The following is a 16,496-nucleotide window of genomic DNA, read 5'->3' as shown; positions in this document are numbered from 1 at the left end:
ACAATTAATTCGATTTTGGCTTCAATTACTGTTATTAGATTGATTGAAATAACGGCACCTCATATGCACACACACTTTGACTCTCACAAACACACTCAATAAAATCTATTCTAAGGCCAGTTATATCGCTGGAAACCATTCCCGGTCTAAAATATGTTGTTTTATTTTTTTCCTCCACACAACCATCTGGCGACCCCCCAGAAATTATCTCGCGACCCTCTTGGGGGTCTCGACCCCCAGGTTGAGAACCAGTGCCGTAGACAAGACACACACACACACGGTCCCTCTGTCATGGAAAACTTTGCACACCCATTACCCAGAATTCCACGTCCAAAAGAACATAAGGATTTTAGACCAAACCTCAGTACCTCGGAGATTACGAAATCTCTGGAAAGAATTCTGCTCCAAACTCTTGTCAGCGCAGCAACAGACAAACTCAATCCACACCAAGCTGCCACTGTGGTTCACGTCATTTCTAAACATTCAGACAAAGCCAACACCACCGCAAGAGCCCCTCTTTCTAGATTCTCAACACAATACAAGCAGACGTGTTGGTGTCAGAAACGGTCCGGCGGGGAACTGAATCCCTATGTGATTCATTGGTATGCCTCTTTGCTCACTAACAGAGTCCAGATTGTAAAGGTGAACAAAACCCTTTCATCTGCCATCGCGGCCAGCGCTGGAGCCGCCCGGGGCTGCGTGGGTTCAGCCGGGCTCCCCACTTTCTATATCCACGGCTGGCGTGCAGGTACAGTAAATCAATACATTCTAACGTATCCACGATGACGCGGCGGTAATATCTCTGGTAATTAGCCAGCATGGCGTCAACAAAGCGGTCGCGTGGAGCGATGATAATGCTCTTGAACACAAAGAAAACGGAAGAAATTGTATTGGCCTCGCCGTCGGACTCTCATAAAGCTCCCATTGTTGTCAACAGTGAAAGAATCAAGCAGGTCTCTTCCTACAAATACGTGGGTGCTATGATTGGTCATCTGTTACCCTGGAAAGACCACAATGAGTTTGTCTGCAAAATGACTCAAAGGATTCATTTTCTCCGCCGCCTTAGGTCTTCGGGGGCGAGTAGACCGTGGGGTGTTTTGAAGGGTATCTTAAATCAAATTCATTATTTTCATGATTATCATTATGATCATTATCAACCTTTGTTAACCCGGGTAGGCTTGCAGAGTATGGACGCTCTGTTTCAGCAGTGCCTTGCTTCACACTCACACAGGAGCTGCCCAGTATGACCACAGCCTCCTACTTGTAGACCACTGAGCAACTCCAAGGGGTTAAGTGCCCTGCTAGAGGGCACTTCAACAGTGAGGGAGGGTAGAGCTTAATTCATTCACTTCCCCGTCCAGTTTCATCCTGGATTACTTAATGAGCCCGCTAAAAGAGGTGAGCCCTTTTCCCCAGGAGGTGGGCGTTTTTATTCTGTGCACAGGATACCCTTCGCAAGCCGGGCTTTGACCTAATTTGGCTACGACTGCATGTACAAAAGTTTGTAATTTGGAGGCAGGATTGCCAATTAATGAATGATTCAGTAAAAACACCATAAGTCGTGACTATGTGCTCATTTTGTTCCTTCGGTAAATGCTGCTTGGTTCCATTGGAGACACTTTAGCTGGACTTTTTGGGCATTTCCTTTTTTGAGGGTTAGGTCAAACGATACAGCCCACCCCCACCCCCCGGGCCCCTCGGCTACACCCATGGATTATCGTCGTTATTATCATTTCTTGAAGACCCCCTTCCATTTCGTTTCCTCTCCTCTCCATCCTTGCGTCATTGTTTTGAATGGAGCATCCTCCCCGGCGTTGCGTCCCCTCCTGTCGGAGGGGAAACTGGCACAGTGAGGGGAGCGTAGGCTTGTGGAGGCGTGTGCTTCGCCGACCAATCAGAGTCCAAGTCGGCGGCCGGACCGCACATGTTTACAGGCAGCATTCCGCCGGTAGAGGCACTGGCGTGTGGAAGCCGAATCCGGACTGGAATCCACCGGCACTGGACCGGGGCTCCCAAATCGATGTGTTTACGGCGCTTTTATATCACATGCGGGGGGCTCATGAGGGTGTCGTGCCGAGCGGAGCGGGATCATTTCGCGTAGGTGTAAGATCCAGGTGTATACGTCGTCCTCTTCTCGGCGGCATCGTTCATTTTTTCCGGGAATCGTGTACAAATGCCATTATCGTTCCCGGGGCGCGAGCGTTCCCGTGTTTTCGCGCCGCCTCACCAGCTCGCAGGAAGCAGTGGGGAAAACAAACAGGTCGACCGGAGAGCGACTGGGAGCCGGTTGAATGTGGAGCCTCTCCAGCGGCGGATGAACCGTTGTCCCCCCCCCCTTCCCCAGCGTATTTATCTGTCGGCCGATATCTTGATTCCCGCGGATTCAAGCGTACTCGGATCCGGCGTATTCAGGGCGGTAATACAAGGAGCTCCGCCGTTCGAGCATGTTGCCGCTTCCCAACATCTTATCCGGGCTATTGGAGCGCTTGGTCTGCCCGCTGCGGTTTTGCGTTTCCGCCGACCTTGTTTATCTATTATAATTTGAGGGTCGCCCGCGTCACTAACCCCCCCCCCCCGTCGAAGCTCCGAGGGTCCGTGGGACGTCTGAGCCATGCATACGAGGCGTCTGGTGAAACGCTCGGTCCTCGGGAGCCGCGTCTACGCGCCGAGCCCGACCGGGGATGGCGCGCCGGTGACAGGAGTGGTCCAGGCTGTCAAGCAGGAAAACAGAGATGTCCCGGCCACCGGCGCCCGGCGCCACGTCTACACCGTGTTGCTGCAAGACGGCAGCCTCAGGGAGTTCTCCGAGGACGAAATTGCCGCGGGTTTCAACCACACGGCAGCCAAAGCGCCGCTGAAGTCGAGTTTGAAGGTGTGTGCGTGTGCGTGCGTGTGCGCATGTGTTGAAGAAGCGCCCGGCAGCGGTGTGCTTGTTGGCGCGGTGTTTTGCGGCGTTTAACCGCTTCGTGCGCGCAGCGGGTTTTTCCGTTGCCGCCGCCGCCGCCGCGGCTTCCATTAATGGCAATTTTCACCCGCCGTGACAAAGCCCGGTTCTTTCGGGAGGCGGAAGTGCCCACTGGGATGCGTATCGTGTGAAAATAACAGGCTGTCACGGTGTTTTAGTGGCATCAGATGCCGGACAAAGGGCTCCGGCGCTTCTTCTTCGTGTGATAGGGCCTGTGTGCTGTGTTTCTGTGGGCTAGTGGGTGGGTATGGCCAAGGCAAACAAACACGCTCCGACTGCAGCGATTTGGACTGATGTAACGAGCCTGGCCCAAGGTTCTGCACAGTTCATGGCTTATAAGCTATCTAGGACAGGCCATTGTGTGCACTTTGAAGTGCCACTAAATGCAACATTTGCAAAGGAGCAGTGGAGGATTTCTACCATTTGCGCTGATAGGCAATGCAGCACGTTAACAAATTTGGTGTAAGATAGTCTTGCGTTAACTCAAAATGAACACAAATACCCTAATTGTTTTTTTGGGGGGGGGGATGAAATAGTTTATATGGGCGTCATGAAGAATTCATTTGCTAGAATTTAACTTCTGATGATGCCCACGTTTGTTGCCAAAACTGGGAATGACCTACTTGCCTCCATTTCCAACTTGTTGTCTGTGGTGTCACATGTCTTCAAATTAAGATGCTGTGAGGTAGGCGGACTGGAGGGAGGCCAGCTCATCCCTGAGATGAAAATACTATTCCAAGCAGAGGGAAAGTGTGTTTGTGTTTTCAATCTTTCTGCAGAAAGAACGATAACAAGGGGAACGGGATATGTTTGAATAACATTTGTGCACCGGATTACTTTATTTTGGTTTGTGTGTGCGTGTGCGCACGTAGGTGTGTTCTTCTTTGTTTTTGTGCATTGTGGTGAAGTGGGCTGCGAGCGGCAAACCCTGAATGTTGTTCCAGTAACCCAAATGGAAATCATCAGGAACTGTTTGTTTTTGCACGTGTTGATCTTTTCGTATTTTCTCTCTACAAATGGCCAGCATCCGGGAAGACATAGCCCTGACACAGCAACGTCATATAAACCTTTCATCAAGTCAGAATTATTTGGGAATCTGTTAGATATGTCAAGATTGGTTTAAACTACACTTTAAAGCTGTGCAGAAATTTTAAAAGCTTGACAAACAGCACAAAAGCTGCAACAGAGAATGCAAGCCTATGTGGAAATGCGTGCAATATGTCTAACCAGGATCTCCCTCGTTTGTGTGTATATGGCGTGCGTGCGCGGCTGCTTTCAAAAATGCCATTGCATAATCCCGCTGAAGTCACAAACGTTGGCCAGAATGGTGTAGAGCAGACCTCAGCGTAGATCTAGCAACACAATGGCCAAGGCTCTCTGCTCAGTTCTCACAGACTTAGAAAACAAGACATAAAATGAGGAGGGGAGGGGCGTGTGTGTGTTTGTGTGTGTGTGTGTGTGCGCGCGTGTGTTTACATCCATATAGATGTGTTCGTGTCATTTCAATATGCTTGTATGAGTATGTATGTGTTTTCCCACTTGAGTATCTGTGTGTTTTATGAGTTAGAGGTGAGGATGTGAAGCTTTGGGGGTGGGCTGGGGGAGTGGGGGGGGCACATCCAGCAGCTGCTGTACAGCCCCATACCCTGGCATAACAAAGCAGTCACCCTCCTATTCTCTGGTGGCATGGTCCAAGGAATCTGGAGACCTGGCAAAATGCCCAGGATGCCAAACGAGTGCCCCCTGTCCCCGGGGGGAGGGGTTTGGGGAGGGCAGAATGCCACTTGTTGACTTGCTGGTGTGTGCATGCATGCGTGCGCGTGTGTGTGTTGCAGTATTTGAGCACTTGAACACAGATTTCTCAAGGCATCGGTTGTTGTTTTTGTTGCTAGCTCTTTTGTTGTTGTTGCCGTTGTTGTTGATTTGGATCTCTCTCTCGGACTCGAAAGTCAATGAAGCCGCTTTGTCGGCGGGGATTGAAGCAACTCTTTGTTCCAAAGCAGTGGTGCTGGGCAGGGCGGCCATGGCTGTCTTTAGTGGTCGGCTGGGCAGCATTAGCAGGATGCTAATGCCACGTTTGGAGCCCCCCCCCCAAACACACACACGTTTATGTATTATTAGTAGTAATCATATGGGAACAAGATATGTGCATGCATGACTCTTGCTCTTTGTGCTTGGCTGAGTCTCCCAGAAAGCTATGATGAGCCAATGCCATGATGCCCATTTTTGCCCTGCATGCATTAAATGATTTCCCTTTGTTGCGACAATAAACTGATCAGATTAGCAAATCCAATACCAGGTCATGTCATCTTCCTTTTGGGCTTATAAGAGGCACTTTTCGATAGTCAGTTGCTGCCCCTGATTGCCATAAGCACTCATGATGGGAGTCATTTATTAGTTTGCCGCATCACCACAGGGTATTTCCACAAATGACTGTAATGCCTAATGTATAGGCTTAATTACTACCCTGCTTTCTTCCTCCTCTCTTTGTTTTGTTCTGGCAGAGGCTCATGCCTCTTGCCTATAGGTCTATAATGTATGCAGTGGGTGCATTCTGCATTTCATGCTCACTCAACACTCATGCTACCAGGGATGAGCAACATGATCCAGAAAGGGCCGATGTGGGTGCAGGTCTTTGTTCCAACCCACCAGTTACACACCTGAGTCTACAAATCAATGGCCTTAGCAATAGAATCAGGTGTGTGACTGCTTGGTTGGAACAAAGACCTGCACCCACACCGGCCCTTTCTGGGTCACATTGCCCATCCCTGGATGTGTAGGTTAGACATCTTTAAAGCCACAGGTTTTAAAGATGTCTAACCTATACATAGTGTAGACATTATAGCGTCAAAGCTTTAAAGCTACGGGCTTTAGGGCGTCCGGGTGGCGTGGCGATCTATTCCATAGCCTACCAACACGAAACCGCCGGTTCGAATCCCCGTGTTACCGCAGGCTTGGTCGGGCACCCCTACAGACACAATTGGCCGTGTCTGCGGGTGGGAAGCCAGATATGGGTATGTGCCCTGGTCGCTGCACTAGCGCCTCCTCTGGTCGGTCAGGGTGCCTGTCTGGGGGGGGGGACTGGGGGGAATAGTGTGATCCTCCCACGCCCTATGTCCCCCCCTGGTGAAACTCCTCACTGTCAGGTGAAAAGAAGTGGCTGGCGACTCCACATGTATCGGAGGAGGCATGTGGTAGTCTGCAGCCCTCCCCGGATCGGGAGAGGGGGTGGAGCAGCGACCGGGATGGCTCAGAAGAGTGGGGTAATTGGCCGGATACAATTGGGGAGAAAAAGGAGGAAATCAAAAAAAGCTACAGGCTTTAAAGATTTGATAAACAGAAGTATAAATGGTATAGCCACTCGATGAAAGTTAAATCCTTGCACACTCGCAGCATTATATATATATATATATATATATGTCGGCCATGCAAATTGAAAAATAAATACCACTCTGATCTCATACTCCAGTTTCAGTACACGTACGGCTATTTAAAATTCCTATTCCTTGCAAAGAGGAACCATATGAGCTCGGGAGACAATGTAGGCTAGGCCAAGGATTTAATGACGTTTGGTCCATGAGATTCATTTTATGACCCATGAAAGCTTGCTTTATTATGACCTTTGACCCACAAAGGTGCAAGAATCTTAACGCTCGACAAACTGCCACCCAAAACACGAAGGTTATGAGTTTCTTTGTGTGTGTGTGTGCGTGTGCGTGTGCGTGTGTCAGAGAGAGAAAGAGAGGGGGATATAGGAGACACCAAAGCACGGGTAGTTCAAGTGCACGAGTGTGCCCGCACACACACAGACACACACAAGCACGTGCACATACCAACAGCTTTGACACATGCAACTCACATTTCACAACCAATTTGTCATGCCTCACAATTTCTCGGCTCTGCAGAATGCCATCATTCATTCGCCCGGTGAAAAGAGGGAATCGCCACTGGGATTTATACACAAGGAGAAGGCTGGTCGCGCGCGCACACAGCACCTTATCTTCCCCGAGCCTCTGTAATCCATCTTGTTGTTTGACTCAAGTCTCTGTTTCCACAGAGCCTTCCTCGCACCGCTGAATGTTCATCCAACCGCCTCCCATCATGATCGATACTCGATACACATTTCTCATGGTTTCTACGTCATTAATCTAAGTAAATTGTTCTCTGGGCGAGCAGCCGTGTTTGTGTGTATGTGTGTGTGTGTGCATGTGTGTGTTTCTTCTAGCATATTTGTGTGTGTGTTTGTGCATGTCTGTGTGTCTGCATGTTTATATTTGATTGTGTGTGTGTGTGTATTTTTGTGTTTCCATGTATTTGTGTGCGTGTGTCTGTGGTTGTGTGTGTGTGTGTGTGCCTGCCTGCATATGGGTATTCCTGCATGAGAAAACTTTTTGTTGAAGAGGTGGAGTGGTGCAGGGCGGTGCTTTGTACCACTGCAGGTTGGTGTTCTCAGACTGATGCAGCAGTGATCTCGAAGAGGAAACTCTTCTTCTGCAGTTGTTCACTGGTGTGTCATTGAGCATGTCAACCAATGTGTGTGCTGTGGGGAGGGAGTAATTGCTGTCTGGCCCTGCATGTGTGTATATATACATGTGTGGGCGCAAGTTCGTATGTGTGTGTGTGTTCACACGTGCATCAGTAGTGCTCAGCAGCAGCCGGGGATGGTGTTTGTTTTGTGGCAGGAATGTCTCACCACAGCAGCAAATATCAAGAGTCTAAACGCTCTAACAAAGAAATGGACTTGGTTGTTGTTTCTGTTTTCGACGTGAACAACCAGAACTCTTCAAGATGATCTATTGAGGTATGTGTTGGACAAAAGTCGACCATCAGGAGAGCTGATCGTGAAGCAAGGCCGACTCTGCCTCACACGAGAAGGCTATTGGAGCCTGGGTTTATGCCAGCCAAATAGTGGCACGGTGCCTCAGTGGTTAGCGCGGTCGCCTCACAGCAAGAAGGTCCTGGTTCGAGCCCTGGGATCGTCCAGACTTGGGGATCGTCCCGGGTTGTCCTCTGTGTGGAGTTTGCATGTTCTTCCCGTGTCTGCGTGGGTTTCTTCCGAGGGCTCCGGGTTCCTCTCACAGTCCAAAGACATGCAGGTCAGGGGATCGGCCATACTAAATTGTCCCTAGGTGTGTGTGTGTGGGCCTTGTGATGGACTGGCAGCCTGTCCAGGGTGTCCCCCCGCCTGCCGCCCAGTGACTGCTGGGATAGGCCCCAGCATCCGCCGCGACACTGAGAGCAGGATAAGCGGTCTGGATAACGGATGGACAACCAAAACTTTAAACCTAAACTTTTTCACTTTCTTCCAAATGCACATTCAGTGTCCGATGCCGAAGGCCAAATCCCAGGAAAAGAGCTGCAGAAGTGCTTCTGTCGCTGATTTTATCGCTAGCTCGGGAAGCAAACAAACCAGAGCAAACTTATAAACCTCATACTCAAAGTAGTTGGCTAAACACTTGAAAGAGATATTTCCAAACCTCAGGATTTTTAGGGTCAGGACAGCAGCTTACAAACAATATTCCCCTTTGTGATAGGATCGTGTTATTTTCGCAATCAGCCTATGTGGTTTTGAAAAAGGAATCACAAACACTTCCCTTTTTTTTGTGAAATGTTCGAGAAACTTTTTTCAGCTCTGCAAAACAATCTTTCAAATGGACCTCTAAGTTCATAATTTAAACTCTAACCTGCGTACTTGCCTAGGTAGATTTTTTTCCTAATGCTTAAACTGATTATTGTAAATGGACAACCTGTGCAAGCGTCACTGTTGTGTACTTGCTGACGTCAAGTCAGTTTTATTTGTATAGCCCAATATCACACATTACAAATTTGCCTCAGGGGGCTTTACAGTAACACAACATCCTGTCATTAGACCCTCGCATCAGATAAGGAACAACTCCCTAAAAAAAAACCTCCTTAACAGGGAGGAAAAATAGGAAGAAACCTCAGGGAGAGCAACGGAGGAGGGATCTCTCTCCCATGACGGACAACGTACAATGGATGTTGCGTGTACACAATTTTCACAATACAACATTGAAAGAGGATAACAGAGTTCTAATGGAATTATAAAATATATGAAGAATATGATGAGGATGCCAAGCAGTGTCCAGGTGGCGGCCAACATCACCATGGAGACCTGAGAGGACAGACTGCACGTACACACAAGGGAGACTCGAGACTGAAGACCCCCCCCCCTTTTTCTCCCCAATTGCACTTGGCCAATTACCCGACTCTTCCAAGCCGTCCGGGTCGCTGCTCCACCGTCCGGGTCGCTGCTCCACCCCCTCTGCTGATCCGGGGAGGGCTGCAGACTACCACATGCCTCCTCCGATATATGTGGAGTCACCAGCCGCTTCTTTTCACCTGACAGTCTGACAGTGAGGAGTTTCACCAGGGGGACATAGCACGTGGGAGGATCATGCTATCCCCCCCCCCCCCGAAAAGGCACCCCGACCGACCAGAGGAGGTGCTAGTGCAGCGGCCAGGACACATACCAACATCCGGCTTCCCACCTGCAGACACGGCCAATTGTGTCTGTAGGGATGCCCGACCAAGCCGGAGATAACACAGGGATTCGAACCGGCGGTTTCATGTTGGTAGGCAACGGAATTGACCACTATGTCACCCAGACGAGACTGAAGGCATTTGTTCTGCTCACCAACGTGTCTGTGGTCCTTTACCGATAGAGGATGATTTCTGTATTTGGCACAACATTGTGCCAACTTGTCTCGCAGAAAAATCATCGACTCAGCATTTCACATAACTTGCACATATAGCGTCTATGCAATGTACTAACACATATCCACCTGTCATCCCTGTACAGCAAAGTTCCACTAACGGGGCCCCAGAGGCTCACAAGGTGGAAGGCGGCTCCCTCAGCCCGGAGACGGTGGAGGAGCAGCGTGTCGTGGATGGTAAACGCTGTGGCCGGGCCCTGGATCCAGACACGCGTTCAGTATCCCTGCTGGAACAGAAGCGCAAAGTGGTCTCTTCAAGCATCGACGTCCCCCATGCCAGGTAAGAGAGGTTTTGGGTCGACTGTATATCTGTGTGTGTGTTTTTTTTGATTCCGTATGTGCATGACATATGCATATATATGCATGCACAGCGTTATCCCGATGACCTTGCCAGCATGCGAGGAACATTCCTGCTGTTCTGCTGCAGGGAGTTTGGCGTAAGTTGTTGTGTTCAAGGTTTACCTAAAGGTTTATGACATAGATATGTCATCCGGTGACTAGGACAGTGTTTATACGTACGGACAACCTATATATTCACGTTATCCCTACAGCCATTCAGGCAGTCCCCAGAATGCAACACAGTGTGACATTCCCTTTTCCTCCGCTGTAAACGGTTTGATTTTTTTCCATACATATAGCATCATGCAAGTTGCATGGGTACTGATCCAATCTGCACGGTGGTATTCTTAATCTGATGCCAAACTCCGATCTATTATTTCAGCTGTGTAAGCTGTTATTCCTGTCCTAATACTGACTGGTTGTACGAGATATACTTCACATCTTTTTTTTTTGTTTTTTTTTTAAATGCCATGCTACTGCTGCTGTCAACTGCTTAAGCAAGGACCCTCTATTAAAATCATACACCTTGGGTGGCTTTCTGCAAATTGAAATTGAAAGCTGTGCTATCAGAACGTCCCTTTACTTCCCATATATATTTATCAGCAAGCTAGCATAGGCTTCATCCTCACCTTTTTCCTGCGTTATCTGCTCCAAGCCATGTTGGGAGTTGGGACTTAAGAGTTGGTCTAATAATAACAATTGAATATACAGCGGATATTAGATTTGTGTTAAAGAACAGCAATTTTATTGAAGCTTGTCAGGTCCAGACAACACATCTTTATCTGTGGCATACAATACGAAGCTCTCTACAAATGCAAGAGCTTATCATGTTGTGTGTACACACACACACATATAATCACGCACGGGCACACACACACAAACACAAACTGTCTAATATACACTAACAGGCTACACACAGGCATACATACACAAATGTTATCATTGTATTGCAAACAGGGGCTGGCCCACAACCGGGCAATTAAATAATTTTAACTGGTAGTACATGACAGTGAGAAGATCCATGTAATAAAGAAACAACAAACTCTCACCACTAAATGGAAAACACTAATCCTTTTTAAGTTGTTGCGATGTCATCGAGCCCCACCCCCCCATTACTTGTCGCTGTAGCCGCCACTGGATCCCCAATCAATGGTGACTCGGTGGAAGGGCCGGTAAAAGTCATCCGTTTGACCAGCTTTGTTTCTGTAATCTAAGCTCTTCTTCAGATTTCATTGTTATTTGCTGATGAATCATTGATTTGTTTCTCACACTCCCCTGCTCTTGTTGCTCATTAAGAAGAAATATTTCTTTTTAAAGGTGACTTTATTTCCCAAGACGTGCAAGATGTTTTACACCTCTTCTTCTATAATTGTCTTCATGCATAGAGAGTGCCGTGATATTGATATTGATATTGTTATTGGTGAATGCTTTATTGATTATTTTGCTGGTCTGAGCATCTTTTGCACAGTTTGCCTTGGGCTCAGAGGCAGTCATTTTATTTGACAAGTCTCCTCTTATCCACCAAATGATATACTTTCACCAGCATGAAGATGTGGGTGTTATTTTGTAAATAGATATTGACCCTTATCTTTTAATAAGCAAGAAATCCCAGAGGAGCTGTTCGCCTGAGGTGGTGATCTCAGATCAGCTGTTTGGGTTTAAGCATCCTGAGAATTTAGTCAACTAACAAAGTTGTCAGTGTGTCAGCATGCATGCACTCAGGGTGTTCATGTCTATGCATCGATTTATTTAAAGCTACAATCCTGAATATTAACATGGTAATAAATGTCATTTTTTATCCTGCGTGTTGCTGGTGCATGTAAGATATTAGCTAATCCAAAGAATTACGAAAGCTGTTGTAGTTGTTCATTTTAATGGTAGCTGTTGAGGACTTCCCTGCAGAAAAATGTCATGGCGTTTTGACGTCTTCATCACAGCAGTCAGATGCGGAAGAAAACCGTGGTAAGTGTCAAATTTGAAGAAGGTGCAGAGTTTTTGTGGCCAATTGGCAGATATGGCCGACTGAGGTCGCTAGATGTTCTTTACCAATGTCAAAATTTAAAACTCAGGTTGAACAGATGGCAGCACAAATTCATATTTGAGGCAGCCTCACCCAGTACCATCCATGCAGTGTCCTTGTCCACGTCTGCATCTAAGTTTTGTCTTCGTTTGATGGCTGGGAGAGCTGGCGCTGGATCGGCTGGGAGAGCTTGGTCTGCCTGGAGTTGCACCCGAGGAGGTAACACTGAGGGCGGTCTGACAGGATGCGGAAGTGGGGCAGGCTAAGCTAACTGCTTGTCCATGCAGACCGGCAGTTCCGATAACACCAAGGGCAGTCTGGAGGTGGCCTTGCCTGGCGTTGACTGTGGTGTTTTTGATGTTGTCGTGTAGAGTGCAGGGAGGTGTGTCAAGGGTGTCCAGCTGGAAGAGCTGGCGTTGGATCTGCTGAGGGAGCCTGGTCTGCTGCCTCCGGTGGGCCCAGGGACCACAGCCCTGCAGGGAGCTGCGCCCGAGGAGGAAACACTGAGGGTGGTCTGACAGGACGCGGAAGGGGGGCAGGCTAAGCTAACTGCTAGCCCATGCAGACTGGCAGTTCCGACAGTCATCCTGGCTGGCGTTCATTCCCTTGGATAGTGATTTTTTTAAAAAAATTTTTTTAGGGATGGATATATGTGTTAGTTTGGATATGTGTGTTCTTGTAGTTGTAGTTTTTTGTGTATGTGTTTTTGTCTTTGTGTTGCACTGCTGTGGGTTGGGGGAAACAATATTATGACGAAGGATTTATGATTTCCTGAACCATGGTGTCTTTGTGTAGTTTGTTTGGGTGCTGACAAACAAACAGTGCTGTAGTCAGGGCGATATCGAGTGGATCTGTGGGATTTGAAGGGCTTTGCAATTATCACTTTTCACCGTTGATGCCAGTATGCTAAACAGAAACAACAACCTTCAGGAATGTCGCTTTAAAGGACAGCGGACTCGTCAATAGTGTTTTCATTTAATCGTTTGTATTTTGACTTTAGTAAGGTCTGGGGGGGGGGGATCGAGCGGGGTGGTAGGTGACGAACACAGGGCACTTGGTGTCCCAAAAAAATTAACTTAGCCAGACAGCTTTGAAGCTTATTTGTTTTAAGAAATTTGATCATCTTTAGCCCAGACAAGTGAAAATAATTGAGGCGTGTCGCTCGAAGCCCAGTATAGCTGCTGAATCTGAAGCCTTTGGAGAGGTAATGTAGCATGCTAACAAAGAACTCACCGCTGCACTGGGAGTTTTAGCGGTGCGTTACCATAGTGTGCTCTGCCAACGCTAGATGTGCCTCGTATTTATTTATTTTTTACCCTACCCCCTCCTGAGCGATTTAGTCATCCCTGTCAGTTATGGAAGGAAAAATTACTTGACAGCAGATGAACGGTGCAAGTTAAAAGTGCCCTTGTGCAGCGCGGGCGACCCAGAGACATCCTGCACGTGGGGGGAAGGGGACGCCTTGGCGGTATCAATCTTTGTTTCCGCCGTAATTTGACACGATGTGGATTTGGGTTGAGTCCCAGCAACAACAAAAAAAACAAACAAACAAAAAACAAAAAAGCAACTCATCTTTTGTTATGATCTCCCATATGGTGTAGGCCTGTTTTCATATGGCTCAGGTTAAGTAGGCCTGCCTCGTCATGCGACATTCAAGAGCCACCTGGGACGAAAACGGAAATGACCTCAGGTGGTAGTTTTTAATCTTTTTATTCAATTTATTGCACGTAACAAAAACAACTTCTAAAGAAGCAGACGTCACGAAATACTCTTCAGCCCAGTGGGTAAACTGCAGTCAGACGTTCACAGTTCTGTCGTTAAAATCTGAAACGAGCCGGACTGATTCCCTGCCTCTTTGGTAAGGTATCCCTGTGTTGACCGCTCCGGTGCTCCAGGCCATTACTGCCTTGGGATTAAGATCCATGAGCTTCATCCTCCGCACACCTGTGACCGATTTTCAGCCCCGCTACTCTACTTACAGGGAAGAAATGGTGTCGCCACTGACCGAAGAATAACTATTTTGAAATGGAGACATGAGAAAGAGAAGGGGGGGGGCATGAGAGGGAGAGAGAGAGATGATGAAAGAATGTCATTGAGCGAGGGGTGGAAGAGCTGCAATGATGAACGAATGATGGCAACGGAGGGCGGTCGAGAGGGGTAGAGGCTAGAAGGAAAAAGGGATTGACGACGAGAAGGGGAGGGGGTAAAATAGGGAAAGGAGAGAGAGAGAGAGTGAACATGTGTAAAAGAGTGTGTAGTTGTTATGATAACTGAGAGAAAGAGGGAGAGAGAAAATATGCCTGAGGATTTTCTTTCCCCCAGAGTCAACTCTCCGGAGAAGTCTGACCTTGAGGTTGTTAATTGCACTCTCCGAAGTTCCCTCTCTTCTGCTGGTGATTTACCAGGAGAACGTCTGGCTCGCCTGATGGCTCTCCGGCTCCCCCTGTAACCCAGATACAGCAGGTTTCCTACCTCACCAGGCGCTATCGCAGCACCCCCGTAAACCATCCGCTCCCTCCCCCGTCGTTGGGGGGGGGACAGAGGGAAAAAATGACAGCGTGCCTTGAACATGTTAGACCTCAGGGCTTTTGTGTAACTACATTTCAGGGCCCTGTCAGCTGTTCCCTCTCACATTACTGTATTGAGTTGGCGTCATCCGCCCTATTTGTTTACAGACCGTTTTTTTTTCCCGGCCAGCTCGGCAACAAATCTTGCATCGAAAATTAATGTGTGTCATTACATGTTTGACCTGTTTTTATACCCCAACCCAACTCCCAAATGCCCCAAGAAACCTTTTCTTTTTATTATTTGTTTGTTTTTGTTTTTTTCTTCATGAGGTTAAAAGTGCTGCGTCTCGAAATACGGGAAGAAGAAATGGCTCGTTGTGGCACATTTCTGATTTGTTTACATTGTGTAGAGATTGCCTCATTCTGCGCTATATTTGCCTGCACCCCAACGCGTCTCGGGTCTGCGGGCTCAGACAGCTGCTAGGCCTGGTCCCTCTTACAAGGGCTTATGTTTTCTTCCCATTCAGGAAACGTTCAATTGTAACAAGAGCCGGCGGGGGCAGACCGGGGAACCGACGATTCAGATTTTGACAAATAACCTTCTGCAGACTAATTGCTAGCAGGGGTAGTGAAGTATAACCTCATTTGAAGGGGAAATCAAGAGAGCACTCTGCTTATTATTGCAAAACCCAAAAACAACAGATCTAAGGGTTCAAATCCTAAACCCGACCACCCTGACCAAGACCGCTGACACGGCCGGCCCTCCCCTCCCCGTCGAGAGTGGACTGTATTTACTCATGTTTCTGAAAATAACCCCGACTCTTGCTGTTCTTTGTTTGAAAGTGTTCTGGCATGACTTCGTACTATTTCTTAAGATTTCTTTTTTTAGCAAGACCAAGGCTAATACAACGTGGCCACGTTTCCTATGGAGCTTTTGTGTGCGTGTGCGTGTGTGTGTGTGTGTGTGTGTGTGTGTGTGTGTGTGTGTGTGTGTGAGGAGGCATCAAGCTTCAAAACCACACATGGCTGAAGCCCATAAAGAAAAGCACTCCTAGAGCGTGTTCTTGTTGATTGTTGTTATTGTTGATCAGCTTCTTTGCAGTGAGTCGACCATGTGTTCCACACTCGGGGTCTGCTGTGTTAGCCAGCTCGGCGAGATGGAGTTAGGCCAAAGACTTCCTTTGTTAAAACAAAAAAAAAAACAGAGGCCCAGAGGGGAAGTGGAATTATTGTTTGTCTGTTGATGAAGTGACATGGCTTTAAAATCTGCTTCTTCTAGCCCTCCTGTTGATATTGTTTTTTTCCCCTTTTCTGGTTATTTCCCCTATTTTTTGCCAAACCGGTACAGTTCTTACTCCTTACACAATTACTGTGTGTGTGTGTGTGTGTGTGTGTGTGTGTGTGTGCGTGCGTGCGTGCGTGCGCGCGTGCGTGTGCTGGGCTAAGAATGGTATACGAATTTCAAAATGGCAGAAAGGAGGGCTGAGTGAGGTTTGTGCACCAGAGCAATGTGGGTTCTCAAGAGAGAAAGTGAGTTGTGTGTGAGTGAGCAAGAGAGAGAGAGAGAGAGAGAGAGAGAGAGAGAGAGAGAGAGAGAGAGAGAGAGAGAGAGAGAGAGAGAGAGAGAGAGAGAGAGAGAGAGAGAGAGAGAGAGAGAGAGAGAGAGAGAGAGAGAGAGAGAGACTAAGCATGTGCCAAAGAAAACAATTTGCCGGGTTGGACGCCCGTTGAATTGAGAAACATGTGATTACCATCTGAAAAGACCTCTCTCATGTTCTCTCTCTATCTCTCTCGCACTCCTTCTCCCACTCATTCCCTTTCTCCCTCTCCCATGCTATTATCTGATTGGACACTGAGTTTTTGTTTTGTTATGGGGTTTTTTGCCCTCGGTACTTTACCTCCTTAAACAGAGTCTTTTTAGTAAAATATCG

At 47.8% G+C, this 16,496-nt stretch overlaps 1 protein-coding gene across 1 annotated transcript in view; it reads left to right on the top strand.

The window, feature by feature from the left end:
- The first annotated feature begins 2,298 nt into the window (after positions 1–2,298).
- znf704 (zinc finger protein 704) overlaps positions 2,299–16,496 on the top strand; it is a 75,020-nt gene continuing 60,822 nt past the window's right edge. The window contains exons 1-2 of the mRNA XM_056298833.1: positions 2,299–2,872; positions 9,786–9,979. Coding sequence (XP_056154808.1) covers positions 2,612–2,872; positions 9,786–9,979 — 455 coding nt within the window. The 5' untranslated portion in view covers positions 2,299–2,611. The remainder of the gene's footprint in view (positions 2,873–9,785; positions 9,980–16,496) is intronic.

The sequence above is a fragment of the Lampris incognitus genome, chromosome 18 (genome assembly GCF_029633865.1).
Source record: "Lampris incognitus isolate fLamInc1 chromosome 18, fLamInc1.hap2, whole genome shotgun sequence".
Taxonomy (NCBI): domain Eukaryota; kingdom Metazoa; phylum Chordata; class Actinopteri; order Lampriformes; family Lampridae; genus Lampris; species Lampris incognitus.
This window is presented reverse-complemented; position numbering and strand designations above follow the sequence as displayed.